This window comes from Amblyomma americanum, unplaced genomic scaffold (genome assembly GCF_052857255.1).
Source record: "Amblyomma americanum isolate KBUSLIRL-KWMA unplaced genomic scaffold, ASM5285725v1 scaffold_19, whole genome shotgun sequence".
NCBI lineage: Eukaryota > Metazoa > Arthropoda > Arachnida > Ixodida > Ixodidae > Amblyomma > Amblyomma americanum.
This window is the reverse complement of record NW_027526491.1, coordinates 1,033,809-1,049,721: the sequence shown is the minus strand read 5'-3', so window position 1 is coordinate 1,049,721 and position 15,913 is coordinate 1,033,809. Positions and strand designations below refer to the sequence as shown.

Sequence of the window (15,913 nt, the reverse complement as noted above, 5' to 3'; positions counted from 1 at the left end):
CGGTTTACCAGACCCCTCTTGCGCACGCGCAGTGGCCCCCCTCATCCCAACAATGTCCCTGCGCATGCGCAAGAGGGGTCCGGTAAACCGGTATACATCTCCGATAGTACGTCTCTGGTACGCTAAAAACGGCTACTAAAACTATGCCATGAGTAGAACGTTTGCTATCGCGCTAACGAATTGCAAAGCGCTGTCCGCTGTAGCTTCCATATGAAACCAATTATGCCTAGCGACGACTAGAGACTAGCGCACTGCCAGAGCGTCGTCGTCCGCCACGCTCGCGGGTTGCACCACTGAGGTAAGCTCGCGGCATCCGGCACTGCGAATGTTGGGAACTTGTCGTCTGCTCTCATGATGCGGTAAGGAGCGGTCATTTTTCGACGTTAGGGCGATAGAATGCGCAGCCTGAGCACCGTGGTACGGTGCTGCAGTGCTCTTTTGCGGCCCCGTCGGTCGGTCTCGAAGGATGTGTAAAAGCGCCATATATGACGGCACTATAGACACTGCCTATTTTAATGTGTCGCTCTTAAAAGGTGATTTGGTGTGAAGAATGTACGTTGTTGATACGGGCCAGCTGTTACTAGGACGCCGACGAGCACTTTCCTTCCGAAGAGGCCGCCATTCGGTTAGAGACGCAAACCAACGTCGTCAAGCTCAGTTCTCGATAACCGTGGTTAGCGGTGTACTCGCAGTTTGGTCCGCAGTGTGAACAGCAGTAACCACGGGTAGCGAAAACCACGGTCATCGTAATCGCAGTTAAGCGTGCTATTTTCAGAAGGGTATAAGAGAGGTTAGGTCATTTGAAACGCCTCTTTAAATGTTCCCCTCGGAGGCGACGGCTCAGCGAAGAGAGATACCATGGTCTGCAACGATTTTCTTTTCGCCAAATAATGTAGCATAACCCGCTCGAATGACCATCCGCTATTCTTGTTTAAAAGACTCTGATAAACTATCACTGGCACAAAATTTCTCTCTCCGTTTTCTGTTGAACTTTCAGCGAACGTCTCTGTTGTCTGCTTTGATTGTTTTACCGTGTACAGCTGCACCATCCGCGTTCTTTCTTGGCTGGCACTTAAATATGTGCGCTGAAACTGCTGCGTTTGTATCGCCTTTTGTCAAAGGTAACCAGGCAACGGCGTTTGCTTCTGAGACGTATTGTGGAGCATGCAGTTACGGCACCCCTAAATACCAAACGATCTCCAGAGGTGAAGACAAGGGTTTTTCGTTCGTAACGTAGATTTGTAACTGAAGTTTGTCATAAGCGCTCATATACACGCATCAGAAAAAAACCGCGTTGCCTAATTGTACTTTCGGCAAAGGTGTTACATAAAACTGTGGAAATGCACTCTCCGGACTGAAGGGCTAGCCATTTCTGTTAGAGCCTTTTCAATTGATCTCCTCCAGTGTTTCCAGCCTTTCTGTCTCAAGTTGGGTTTTATGCCTTTATTCCACTTCTAAATATATTTGAGTTTCTTTGACGATGTGTGGAACTCGCCACATCACGTTGGATTGAAATTAGCTTGAAATCATTAGCTCATTAGCTCTTGCTTTACTCATTAGCTAATGAGAAACCGTCTACCTAATGAGGAAACCCTAATTAGCTTGAAATCAACTTTCTGTCGGGCGTATTAGATTCGCCTGACTTAATTTTATTCCATTAAGACGGAATTTTTCTCTTTGTTCTCAACTGACTTCATCGTTTGTGGAACATTTGGTAAGAATGGAGACAAATGATGGCAGCATATAGGGCTTAGACATACCTCCTCGTCCAGTGGCGCAGGCGATAGTGACCCAGGACATAAGAATGGACCACAGGATCCGGTCGAAGAACGCCAGAGATAACTTCCCAAACTCAGTAGTCGGGTCTTTGACTTGGTACCAGGGTACCTTAATGAAGATGCAGAAGAGCCCACAGGCTATTGCGAACAACCAGGCCGCGAACTGGCATGCCTGAAAACAGAGAGTTTTAGATCAAAATGAAATGCAAACGATCATTGTAAAACGTGTGGTCGCGGAAAATTTGTGTATAAATGTTTACAGAAGGTGGCACAAGAGACGTCGGAAGTACACAGTTTCAGCGACCGCAAGCAAAGGGGCCGATTCAGCAGGAATGCCCTTTAAATTTACATAAGGAGTGGTCTCTACTCATTTTAAGGAGAGAATTTCATTGCGGCCACATTTTGAGTATGAAACTGAAGATGTTGTTTGCGTAAAGAAGGTAAAACCTTAATTCTTCAAGAGAATCTTACCAAACATTTCTGTACAAAATAATTTTTGAACGGAAAGAAGAGTTTATCAGCGCAATTTTTTCATAGATTGTAAGATTTCACTATAGCAATCAATATATCCGCAGTTCTCCCTTCGGCAGTATTGACTTTTTTTGCTATCGTCAAAAGTGTTAGCCTCTGGCTTTCTATGGCAGTCTTAACTGCTTGATGCGAGCGATGGAAAAACTATAAAAGAAAGATTTTGTTATATATTGGAAGAGTGGACCATTACCTTGAATATTTCGCTAGCAATACATTACGGTTTTCGAATATTCAAAATTTTGTCCATGAATGTTGGACATGAAACCCATGCTGGAGCTGAAGTCCCTTAGCTGCTCTTCCAGCTACAGAAAGAATCGGTTTCCTCTGCTTTAAATGAATGTCACACTGAACTCTCTGACGCGCTACCAGAGCAAGCTAACTCACGGACGGTCCCTTGGCCGGAGACTTGGAAGGCTGTACAGGCAAAGCTGGAGCTCCTTCGTTTCTTGCTCAACACGTTCGTGAGCTGGTGGTCGTGATTAGGCTCCCTACTTACGTGCTTATTGCCAGGTGTGTCAGAGAAGCCCACCATTAGTCCTTAAAATTTTGCTTTTTGCTTTAAAGAGCAGCTGTGTGTGTCATAGTGAGGCCTGCATGTATGTGAAAGGACTCCGAGTTAGCATTATAGATTACGGTTATATGCGGTACCATACTGAAAACCACCAACCAACTTGCTGAATGTTAATGAGGAGGCGGGCTTCAACTAAAAAACAGAATGTTGAGGAGTGGGCCAAATGAGGCGAACAATTCGCTCGGGAATCTTGGATGCCGACAAAGCAACTTTTCCCCGAAAATAAACAATGGGCGAGCTTTCACCTTTGAAATCTTTTTCTCCTTAAATATTCCGACGAAGAAATATGTCATACAGCCGACGAAGTAGCACACGGCGTGGTAGAATGGGTAGAAGTAGTAGTGGAAACCAGTCCTGAGGAATGTCCTGCGGAAAAGAAAAACGAAACATAAAGAAGTATTGGTGTCTCTCTTAACTGTTCATTAAATGGGCGGATCTGTATCCCCTTCAGTCACTGTTAATAAACAATGTTAGTAATTTTTCAAGTTTTCAGATTCTACAATATGCATGCATAGACGGCATACATGCTCCTTGATGGGTTATATTAAATTTCTGCCGAGTCCTGGTACCTCCATATTTCAACCCTACACAGTGGAAGTCAGTATATAGCATGTGTATTATGGCAGGTACGGAGCTGTCATGTATAGAATTTTCGATAAGGCCGCTATGGACGAGGGTGGCTATGATGAGCACTCAGCAGACTAGGCAACAAGGAGCATATATAATGCCAAAATATATACCACCAAAATGCCACCATAAACATAAAAGTAGAAGGTTGGACGGCCGCCGCCATAGTTCAATTCCTAGAGCACCGTAAGAGACATACGGCGGTCGTCGGTACGTATCGCATTGGCGGCATATTTTTTTCCTCGGCTTACTAATCATTTTACTCCGCAGCATAAAATGAATACACTACTAATTTGTCATTGACCAAAACGAGAAATTAAAGAACACAATTCTTTCACGCTTTCTTCAATTTCAGTGACTTATGGCTTCCTTCATATCCTAACGAGTCCCTCATTCCCCTAGCCTTCTCGACTGAATAGGGTCAGTAAGGCCTTGGTTCTGCCAGTATTGATGCCCTAGATAGCATATGATGGTTCTCGCGCGGATACCGCCTTCGCCGTTTGATCACCTTCAATGTGGCACTTGCGTTAGTTCAATACGTGCTGTTTCCACCGCTCTGAATCAGGGTGGCCCTGGTTAAATCCCTCATTATTAAGTTATACGCAACAGAAATACCGCATTCCCAGCCTCCTACGTTTTCTGTGCTTCGTCATCAGCGCCGACATCAAATGATGCCGACCGTCACGCCTAGGCAGTCTTGAAACCCCTCAAAAATCTAAAAGCAGCGCCCTCTCTTCTCAGCGCCCCCTGCTCAACAGTCACCCTCTCCCCTTGAAACCGCGGCTCCCCCTACACGGTTCTGAACAAAAAAAGCACTTTTTAGAGCACGGCTACCGTTACACGGCTGCCGTTGAGCCCACAACCTGTGTTTGGCTTCAGCTAAGCTATTACAGCCTTCGCTATAAAAACAGTTTTCCTGTGACTGTTCGCTACCTTAGTTAGCATTTCTTATGCAAAGGCTGCTTATCAGCCGATTTCTACTAGATTACTCGATACACTGTCGCTCTGTACGCAGTGCTACGCGTATGCTATAGTGCGATAGCATTGGGATATTAATTTGGTTTTGGGTGCATAATGAACTTGTTTATGCTTTCCACGCAAGAGAGCTTCAAAACAGAAGAAATTTTCGCCCACGACTTCTGAAAATGTTAAGATAACAGAAAGGTATTAGCCTGAAGTGAAAGTACGCCAAGTGGCAGTGCGAATTTCTTTAACTACAAGTGTCTCTGTTTATGTAGCGCAGCATAGATTCTAGCATTTCGTTCGTGCTAAACCGTCATTTTTTGCCTGTTTCATTCGTACTAGATTTCACTAATCGGCGGTTATTATTGTTACCGTGTGTCCATCTTGCATGCATGCGGAATCTCCGCGACTATTTCGTTATTTTCCAGACAGAATTCGCTATTGTACACTTTCATCTAGAAACCCTCAGTGAAATTAGTAGTCGCCACCGCCGTCCTGTGTTCATTTACTAGTGCGAAACAATTACTTCAGCGGTACCAATCCCGAGCAAGAATCTTGTCTGGTGTTGTCCCGTGCTCCGAGTGACGTTGCGAAAGCTGCAGCCAATGGGTAGAAGCTCGGGTGAGTTCGGAGGAGCGTCGCGCCAGCTGTCGCCCATGGGAGACAGGTGGCAGTTAAATTATTGATTGGTCGCGAGAGGTTGCTCGGGAAGAGAAACGTCGGTCGTACAATCCCTACCGGTGGCTGTCAGAGAAACAGCCACCTGCCAGAGCAGTGGCTCATCGCCTAACCGCTGCGCCACTGAGATGGTAGTGGTACGAGGACTCACCGCGATCTATGAATGTTAAGTAAAGAATAACCTGTTTAGCATATATGGATATTAACCCAATAAAGCTATCGCGTCACACCCTTAAGGCGGAGCTTAAGTGTCTTCTCTAATTCAATAATGAACACCGGCTTTCGCAGGTCTACTCGGTTTAACTACGCTAAACCCTCATCACGTTAAACCCGTACCACATTTTTTTCTGTTTCCTGAAATGAAGAAATGCGCGCATGATCGCTCGTCTTGAATAAACGCGAGCATGTACCCTGAAAGTGGAAGTAAACGCCAGGGATTATTAAAATTTTTGATGCTTGTGCTTGCCGTCGGCTGGATATTGTTGCATGTGTATGGTAGAAGGCAACGAATTGACTGCTTTTGTTCCGAGCAGGTCATGTTAGGTAATGAAATTCCCAGCATTTTTTTTTACTCACGTTATTGACTCGGTCAATGGAACGATAAATGGTGTCATCTCGTTGCCGGCCACTTGCCATGTTGCCACGGAACAGCCTACGAAGGACAACAGCACGAAGGCAGCCGCGGCTATCCTTGGACGACTGCAGCGGGGAAAAGAAAAATGAAACAAGATATTTCTCAGCAGCCCGACCTGTGCATCACTCAGGCTGGTAAACTTGGCACTAATATAAAAGAAATTGTGGGTGACTACTGTGCTCTTTACTTGCCAGTGATTTTTATATTGCATTAAAGGTGGGCTGTCCTGCCCTGTGAAACTTGAAGTATCTGCATGTAAGGATCACTATAATAAATTTTTATGCCTATTCTGCTGCTTCTTTCTTCATTTGTTCAGTATGCTTAGTGTTTTACGTGGCGCGCTTTAAAAAAATGACGCAGCTGCTGTTCATGTTAATAAGAAGACAACGCAATTCATTAAGAAAGAGCGGTGAAAAGAGCAAGTTGCCACCGAGACTACGTTTGCCAATGCAGATGGCAGTAAGGCTCCTTCAGAGCCTCTTTAAGCAACCTTGTAGGCTTCTATCGGCTTCCTGTTAACTACGTGATCAATGGTAAAACAAACTTGTTTCTTTTCTTTGAATACAAGTAAAGAAGACGCGAGTCAACTGCTTAGATGAGCAGTTTTGGGGCCTGTTGCCCGCATAATTAACAGCATTTGGTAGTATTTGGCGAGTTATTGAAAACAAAGCTCATATAACTAGAAAAACAGAAAGGTGTGATAGCACTTGAGCTCAAAAAGTACAACATTCGTTCTCCCGGAGAAAAGTATCAAATTAAAGACGGAGACATAAATCGCACGCAAAACTGCTAGTCTGAAGGACTCTAAGGAGGAGGTGAGTACTATGAAAAACAAAAAGAGAACCGTTCGTTGCCGCTATACTAGTTGAAATGCTTAGACGGTAACTCTGATCAAATCACGTACTAATAATTAACCGGCTGTTTACTAATCTACATTCACGATATTTAAAAAGTAATGGTCCAACAATGTCAGCGTGCCTGCAAGAACATAAACACACAATAGAAAAATGGACGTTATTTCAGAGAAATCACTGGCGCAGTGATTAAAAAAATCATCAAATCAAATGTTTTATGTGCAGATAAAGCCAAAGCCATTTCTGCGAATCCGAAAGATCTTTTGGCAGGTTACAAGTAGTCGGAGCCAAAAATAGCTGCAGAGTGTTTGAAGAGTTTCGCACGCTTCATTGTTCCAAAGAAACTATCAGCGGAAGCAGCACGCTGTCGTCTCAAGGCGACACCATAGGACCTGATTTGGACCACCACCGCGTGTTTCCTGTTTTTCTCTTTGATATTGGGATCAAAGTGAAAGCAGCCCCCCCCCCCCCCTTCCTTGCAATCACCATTCTCTCTCGTCACTTCAAAGAGAAACAGGAAAACGGCACGCTTTCAGTCACTTCATTCGCAACGTTAACGAGTAGATTTTTTGCTAATACTGCACCACGGGCTACGCGTCTTCTGTAATGACTGAATTGGGGTATGACTGAAAATAAGCATATAGAAGCTTGTCTTACCTCTTCAGCAGCAACAGAATCGGCAAACTGACAAGGAAGAACTGGAAATCCAGAAACAGGTACCACAAGTGTCCAAAAATTGGCTGTAATCAAAGCATAACGGGGATATGCTGACATCCACTGTGTTCTGGCATTTTCGGGGCGCTTAACTGATTGCTGTTTGGAGAGACGGTCTTACTTTCAACATATATTGAATATATCAGATGCCTAGCATTTCTAACGCGGAGTGCCAAGCAGCAAAGATTGAGGCGCGCTTTTGTAAATCTAAGACGCAACCTTGAAAACCTGTCATACTAATTCAGTGCAAGCTTATTGAGAATGCCACGTGCTGCTTATTCTGGTATTGCCTGTTATTTTGCGGTGCGTGAATGTAATCCAGGAGTGAGAGGTCAAACTTCATAGCGTAGAACGTCACCGGCACTGTATTGATGCTTTTCTGCACTCTACAACAAATCAGTGAAGCCACCGACGCACTCACAGAGGTATTGAGACTGGCTCGAGGAGCTGTGAGGTAAAACATAGGACAAAGCTCAAACTTTGATCTATCTAGCGAATTTATGGAGTTATCTTCCATGCATGCAGCGCTTTCTGATTTCTGCAGCGGCCGGTATAGATTATACGTCCCCGTACATAGAGGCAAACGTACAGTATCTACAGTGACTTCGAAGTCATAGTTTTGGACTTGAAGAAGCAGATACAGCCACTGCCTCTGAAATTCGTCATTGAGCTTGCGGAAGTACGCCTTAGCGTCTGGTCCGGAGGTGATAAGAGGCAGCAAAAACAGGCACATGAGGCAGAAGAACACCGGAACCATGGTTCTGAAAAAAAAATAAATGCACAGTGTAATCAATCGCTGAAGCAGATTCGCGGTTCAAGGTGCTTAAAATCAGAAGTTACAGTCGGCTAATTAAGGCTCGAAGTGTGAAGGGAAAATGAACGCTGCTGTCTCAGTGTCCAGTTTCCGCTTTGTGCTATGTGCCTAACAGGTCTGCCTTGTCAGTTCGGGCCCTGAAACTCATTTTGCTAAACCACATCAACGGCGGAAATATTTTTTAATTGATTAAATCTTCGTATCAATACTACTGGTTGTTTGATAGAAAATAAAACAAAGATCAGTAATCGCGGTCACACTAATCGCCTGAGTGCACGATGGGAATCTCAAATATCCCACTACCGAAAAAGCGTCTTGGAGAGCTAAAGGCGCAGTGGCGCATATTACATGCAAGGGAAGAACTATGAAGTGGATGAGGAGCAGATGAGCAGGGACACATGGGTGGTAACGGTAGAAAAATTGCGATGGGATTCTCCAAGACTCGTTGCAGGCAATGCGTTTAGACGAAAGAATAGCCAGTCCTTAATGCTGACTTTATGAAATGCTGCGTCGAGACGGGGACCCTCTGGAGAGCGCACATGCCTGTCAAACTTCTACAACCGCTGTTGGAGCCACCTATAGCTGCTCAGCAAGGGGCAGGTCCATCTGGCGCCCTCGCAGGCACTGGAGATAGACGTGAAACACAGCAAGGAAGAGCCACGCGATGTAGGGTACGGCTGTACCACTGCCTCAATTTTACCGAGAATCAGGGTCCGTATTCCGAGTATGGGTCATAATAAAAGCGTCATAATCTGCCGCAGTGGCTACACCTCATTTTTCAAAACGCCGGAAGCGGATGTGGTGGTCCGGATGCAGCAAAAAGGGTTGAAGAAATCGGACGGTGAAGTCAGACACATAGCGTACGCTCCTCTACAGCAGATGCTCAAGGACAGCCAACATGGCGGCACACTCTGAAGCCGAGCGTCTCGCTTCGAAGTGAACTCGTCGGTATTACTGTGTTTTTCGGCGCGTGAACAGGCTATAAACAGGTTACGGGACTCTCGCTTCGTCTTATCTTGCCTATAGCAAATTGGATGGACGATAAATTTGGCCTGCTTTTTATTTGGTTGGATAATTCTGTAGCTCCTAGGCCTACCGAGCAGCGGTTTGTTGCAGAAATTGTTCTCTTCATTCAAACCGAATGGTGCCACTATCACCGGAGTTATCGCGTCTGCGTAGGTTATATGATGTAACATAAAGCATAATGACCCTCGAAATAGTTGCGTTTACTTCGCGCAAACGTGCATTACCCATTCTAGAACTCTGTATTAGCTGTTTAAGCATCTTGCATCATGATCGTGTGTAATGCCTGCCAGCGTGAAACCGCTCATGTGCACGGATGGTCACTCGACAGTGACGCGCTGCTACACCGACGCGTTTGACATGCCAGAGGTGGTTTTTCGGCGTCCCTTACTGTTCTCGGTAGCCGCGGTGGTGTGGCTCTGTATTTTGCTCAGGAGTTAGGTTGCAAGTTGGTTTTCATGCGCCAGTGTAGGCATGCCGGCGCCTTGCATCATGGCGAACTTATGAAAATTTGGTCTGCGAAGTCTCCCAGCGCATTTATGAAGAGAAATACAGCAAATTCTTTTTTTAGCTGACCCCTTTTATTTGTTGACGGCAGAAAATTAAAAACCTATATGCGGCATTTCGCGGCTCTTGCAGTACATGCATAAAAGGAATGAAAAACGGAAATTACCCTCTGCACAACTGTCCGATAACAGCGACCACTTACGTTCAGCTATGTTGCAGACGGCAATTCGTCACGGCATCTTGGTTCAGCACAACACGGAGCGCGCATTGCGCAGTGAGTGAGTGCATGCTACAAATTTTCTTCTCCGTTCCCTTTTACCCTCAAGGTAAATCTAAAACGCCATGTTATGCGAGCAAGATAGCTGTCTTTTATTTACCGTAGGCTATCGACGGCTGTAGCGGCTGCCTTCTGTTACTGAAAAGGTATGCGTATTGCGTACAATATTTTCTTCTTTAAGCACACCTCCGACTTTTACGGTGCAGAAAAGAGTATCTGAACTATTGTTTCTGTTCGCCGAAGTCTACTGGGCAAATAAAGCTGCTTTCATATTACCCCTTTACGGTGGAATCCGATGGGCAGCTAAACTTGTGGCTGAATGTTTCTGCTCTCGCATTGGTCTCGTTCCATATGTCGGCAAAGAGCAAAAGCGCCGCTGGACGTTTCCCTGTGGCAACCGCAACGCAGTGATATCCTGCCGCCACTCACAGTCGCAACTGAACCGATATCCGCTTCCGGCGTTTTGACCAATCAGGTGCGGCCGCTGTGGCAGATTATGACCCTTTTTATTATTACACAAACTCCGAATGCGGCCCCAGGTTATGAACTTATCTGTTGGAGAGGTGGCGGGTAAGGGAGTGGCCAAGTAGACATTCGTATTGTGTGGTCTGTGGAGTTTAACCACCCAAAGATGCATATGGACTATGTTTCGGGTACATTTGGACTCCTTTTGGGTACAACGTTCTATATATTAAGAGCGCAAGGCTTTAAAGGGGCGCTGATGACAACTCGAGGCAATTTTTGTTCTATGAAAAAATAGATGCTATGGGTCTTTCTGGCGATGTAGATGCTTGTCCGTCAGTCAAAGAAAGACGCATTAATCGCTAAGAAAAGTGGTAAAAAATTTATCCGCCACTTGATTTAAACTTGAGATTCCAAGACCGGGAAAAGACATCGTCTGCGCTGATCGGAACCAAATATTGCTTTCATTCAACCATAGGGATTTGCGTGCAAAAAAAAAAAGAAAAACTCTCTTTACGTAGCGCAATCTGCTTCCAAAAAGAGACAGTGGTGGTGGTACCTGTATTTATTTCTTTTTGTCTTTGCTAGCTTATAAAAGCTTTGTTTTCAATTAATGCAGCGCATTTGTCATTGAAAAGCTGGAATCTATCGATACAAGCCAACTCCAGATTAGTCTTCATTTTCCCTTTATCAAAAACGAGGGCCACTGGGCGACGCGAATGGCTTCCAGCAAGCGCGCGAAGCTCCGGTGCATCCGCTTCTGTGCGCGGCCCTTTCCTGTGAAGGGCAGGGAGTCGTTGCCATCCGGGCTGAGCCCCGTAAACGTCGGAGCGCCTTCAACAAAGGCGCGCGTAGTGGCGCCGGTGGCCTCCAGCGCAGGAGGAAATGTCAGATTGTCTTCGGGCACCACACGCGCCATTATCTCGAATCTCAGTAGTTCATTTTCCTTAAGTGAAGGATGCGGTCAGCGCAAAGATATCGAAGAAACCGTGTTTAAAGGGTCACTAAGGGCAAAGAGGGCTTGTTTAGCATAAAAACAAAGAATCAGAGATTTTTTTTCTGGAAAGAAGAATTGGATGGAGCTGTCATCAGTGCCCTTTTATAGCATGCGCGTCGTGCTTCGCACACTGTCTATGCACTCTATACTCTTAAAAAGTAATCAGTTAGAGAGTGCCGCTTTTTACCAACTACGCGTTACTACTTTTTTATCAACTCTGACTGCTTTCTACTACCTGGTTGCTAAATCTGTTGTGCCGTCTTAAAAGTAGAGTTAGTAAAAGTCGGCACTTACGTTTTACTAACTTCGATTGCTTGTTACTGCTGTAACGGTTAGCAACCATTCTTAAACAGAAGGTTGTATTATATAAATGGCACATATAGTAGTGCGAATGGCATGTTTTTTCAATAGAATATTTTTTCTGCGTCATACGTTTGTGCACATTTGCCATTTCTGCAATAGCAGGTTGCAAAGTTAAGGATGTTATCTTAGCTGACAGAGGTAAGAGGCTAGAGAGGGCCAGACTTACGAGGAATCCATGGCGAGCAAAGAATTAACCTGCGCATGCGCAGTGAACGTGCCTAGTTTGTGTCACCTTTGTGATTTTAGGCTTTCCGCGCATCGCATGAGTATGCTCGTTTGATTATATTGCTTCGAAAACGTAGTAGGCTCTGATGCCACCGTGTCAATGTCAAAGTACAGTCGTCAGCACGCTTAACACGAATGAGAGAAAGCGTGTCCTAGAGCGGCTTGGACTAACGCCAGCACCGCGATGTGTTGCGCGCTCTTGCCGAGATAACATCTTGGTATTTTTGCGGTGGCTGACGATAGCTGGAGCGCAGCTGGATTTGACTACTCACCTTGTTATTTCGCTTGTATCTAGCCGGCAGGGTGAGTCGCTCACTTGACTGTTTCGCGACTTTTCTCTACTGGCCGCGGCTCACGCGGGCGCAGAACACACGTTGCGGTTTGCTCATCTCCAAAAAGCGCTGAAGTGGCGTGTCTTCACACCGCTCGAGCGCTTTTCCAGGTCGGCCTCAAAGCCTGTGATCTAAAGAAATGAAGATTCGGAAGAGCAGAGCAAACGTGGGTTTTTGGCGGTTGTAAAGATTGGACAATAAATTTTCAAATACGGTGGCCTCCTTGCGCTGGTCCTTCATTTCTCACATTCTAGGACAGCGTGTGTCGCTGTGCTCTCGCAGGTTAGTGTCTGGCTTCCTGTTTCGCCCACGCTGCACTGGAGATCCAGTGCAGGTGCGCAAGAGCTGCTCGTGTCATGAGCAAGAGACGTCGATGCAATTCAAAGTAAAATTTTAATGTCTGATTATTAGCGAGAGGCGCTATATAAGCATCCGTTGGGATAAAAATCTGACTCTTTTGGAAAACTTCGTTTGGTTTTATAATATTTAATGCCCAAAGCGACTCAGGCTATGGATGCCGCACGAAAGCCACTCAGGTTGTGGACACCGCAGTGGAAGGGCAGCGGATAATTTCTCACATCTGTAGTTCTTTGACGTGCACTGGCGTCGCACAGAACACGTCCGTACAGCATTTCGCATCCACCAAAATACGACCGCCGCGGCCGGGATTGAACCCGGGTCTCCTGAGCCAGCAGCTGAGGACAACAGATATTGGATGCCGTGGTGGCATTATTATGCAAACTAGGAAGCCTCTGGCCAGAGATGCAACGAGTCCAATGGTATAAGCCGTTGGAGGATACCGATTGCCTTATAATTGATTGCTCTTTGGAATATTCTGCGAACTAAGTGAACTGTTGCCACGTGCTCATATCCGGGCACTCTTGATGCGGTCTTTACCAAGTTACTCTGAAATGGCATGCATGGCACTTGATTTTCCGCGAAGATTGGCATCAAGTAGAAATAATACTGTAAAATGGCGTTGCTCGTGTAAGAATATCATCAAGGGCACAGACCACTTGTTACGGTTCGGGGAATTTTATGCCTAGAAGTCTAGAAATTTATAATACGACAGCATGAAGCGATATGGCAGCTCGAAGTGGATAGTTTTCAGGCAGCTAGCCGGTTGAGACAGCATGAACGCGCTAACGCCGATATAGGCGCGGCAACACCCAATGAAATTTACGATAGTTTGGGATGACGCTAGACCAGTGTTATATAAAGTCATGCATCTAACAAGTGTGTGCTAAAGATTCCGCGCAGAGTGCCGAAGGAAGGGCGCCTCGCTATAGTTTACATGGCCCGTACAATGTCGCAGCGAGAAATAACTGCTACAGTTGGGCGGCCAGTTTCCACGGTTAATCCGAATTGTCCGGGCATTCAGAGACGAAGAACGGATAGAGGATGCTGCACGCACAATTCTGGAGCGGGCAATAACCCCTGAAGAAGATATTCTCTTTGTAGCCTCTTCAGTGGACAACCCCTTCCTGACAGCGCGTAAATACGCGATGAGTTTGGGCTACAAGCTAGCACGGACACCATGCGCAGAAGACTGCGTAAAGCGGCCATCCAAAACCGGGTCGCCGCTAGGACGCCAGTGTTGGAAGCGCCGCATCGCCACCAGCAACTCCAGTTCGCTCAAGAACGCGAATAGTGGACGCCGGACGACTGGGAATACGTCGTTTTTACAGACGAAGCGACGTTTTCTACGCGGTGAGACCAACCCCAAAGACTTGGCGTCCTGAACAGCACCGGTAAGTCCTTAGTGCATTTTATAGCCATGCGATGCTGACAAGTCGTTTTTTTTTTTTCAGCATGACCGAGCCACCATCCACGCCGCGCGAGTTGCGCAAGATTTTCTGGATCGCCAAGCGATCATGCAGCTTGAGTGGCCCAGCCGCAGCTCCGATCTAAACTTAACTGAAAATGTTTGGGGCATGAAGAAATTTAATCTTTCGAGGCGCTTGGGCTCGAGTTGCACAACGGCGGACTACCTCTGGATTGCCCTACCAGAACAATGGGAGATCGTGCGGGCTGGCAGAGAGGTTGTTAACGCGCTCGACAATTCCCTGCCTGAGCGAATGGACGCAGTGAAGAGCGCGGGAGCACGCGCTACTGCATTGTCAATTAGGCAGAATGTTCTTTTTACTGTCAACAAGTGCTCTAGCCTTTATTTCTCGTTGGAACCAGGGCTGGTTTGTTCCTAATTTGTGCTTGTGCTCAAAATCGGCTCGTTTCGGTTTTGTTGGCGCCTCTCGCTAATAATCAGACATTAAAATTTTACTTTGAATTGCATCGACGTCTCTTGCTCATGACACGAGCAGCTCTTGCGCACCTGCACTGGATCTCCAGTGCAGCGTGGGCGAAACAGGAAGCCAGACACTAACCTGCGAGAGCACAGCGACACACGCTGTCCTAGAATGTGAGAAATGAAGGACCAGCGCAAGGAGGCCACCGTATTTGAAAATTTATTGTCCAATCTTTACAACCGCCAAAAACCCACGTTTGCTCTGCTCTTCCGAATCTTCATTTCTTTAGATCACAGGCTTTGAGGCCGACCTGGAAAAGTGCTCGAGCGGTGTGAAGACACGCCACTTTAGCGCTTTTTGGAGATAAGCAAACCGCAACGTGTGTTCTGTGCCCGCGTGAGCCGCGGCCAGTAGAGAAAAGTCGCGAAACAGTCAAGTGAGCGACTCACCCTGCCGGCTAGATACAAGCGAAATAACAAGGTGAGTAGTCAAATCCGGCTGCGCTCCAGCTTTCGTCAGCCACCGCAAAAATACCGTGATGTTATCTCGGCAAGAGCGCGCAACACATCGCGGCGATGGCGTTAATCCAAGCCGCTCCCGGCCACGCTTTCCGTCATTCGTGTTAAGCGTGCTGACGACTGTACGTTTGTTGTGTCCAGCACACAGGCGGTCGCTCTTATTGGTGTCAGGTGTTCTTCATACTTAATGTATAGCTCTTGCGGATTTTTTTCCAGAGTGCAAAATAACACATAACACCAACACATCATACTGGAAACCTAGCACCATGGGATGCAAGTAGTTTTTAGGCGTTTGGTGGTAGCTGCTTCAACCTGCATTTAAAAGAGTGCTATGCACCTTCACCTGCGCAAAGAAGCAGTGACTAAGAGGGTATAGTAGTGCATTCTTCAGTTAAGTGGCTCTGAAACACCTTCCGAGGAGAGCCCATGAACTCGCGCAATCACTCAACTGTGTTGTCTAGGACAATTGAGCCGAACAATACAGTTCTACAAGCAGCATTGGACCCACAATCACGCGCGAAATTTGGCCACTACTTTCTGGTGACTTTTTCCTGCTCGCGCCCTTTTCCGTCGCTCGCACCTGCGTACAACAGTTGGGAGATGGCTATTGGTTATATTCTTTCAGATGGAAGGCAGATGCCGTGGCCAGTAAGCCGCATAGCTCCGGCGGGTCAGGAAGTTCCGCCTTCGGAGGGAAAGGCGCGAAGCCATTGAAATTCAAATTTTGACTTCAGATAACTTAGCTTCTACAAAGGACATTAACAAAAATTCTTGCTGCACAATGTTCGGGAATCTACGT

General features: G+C 46.3%; 1 protein-coding gene across 1 annotated transcript in view; it reads right to left on the bottom strand.

The window, feature by feature from the left end:
• LOC144111935 (nose resistant to fluoxetine protein 6-like) overlaps window positions 1–15,913 on the bottom strand; it is a 52,567-nt gene that overhangs the window by 14,926 nt on the left and 21,728 nt on the right. Inside the window, exons 9-13 of the mRNA XM_077645026.1 lie at window positions 7,940–8,111; window positions 7,294–7,376; window positions 5,725–5,847; window positions 3,126–3,246; window positions 1,761–1,950 (exon numbers count right to left, since the gene is read on the bottom strand). Coding sequence (XP_077501152.1) covers window positions 1,761–1,950; window positions 3,126–3,246; window positions 5,725–5,847; window positions 7,294–7,376; window positions 7,940–8,111 — 689 coding nt within the window. The remainder of the gene's footprint in view (window positions 1–1,760; window positions 1,951–3,125; window positions 3,247–5,724; window positions 5,848–7,293; window positions 7,377–7,939; window positions 8,112–15,913) is intronic.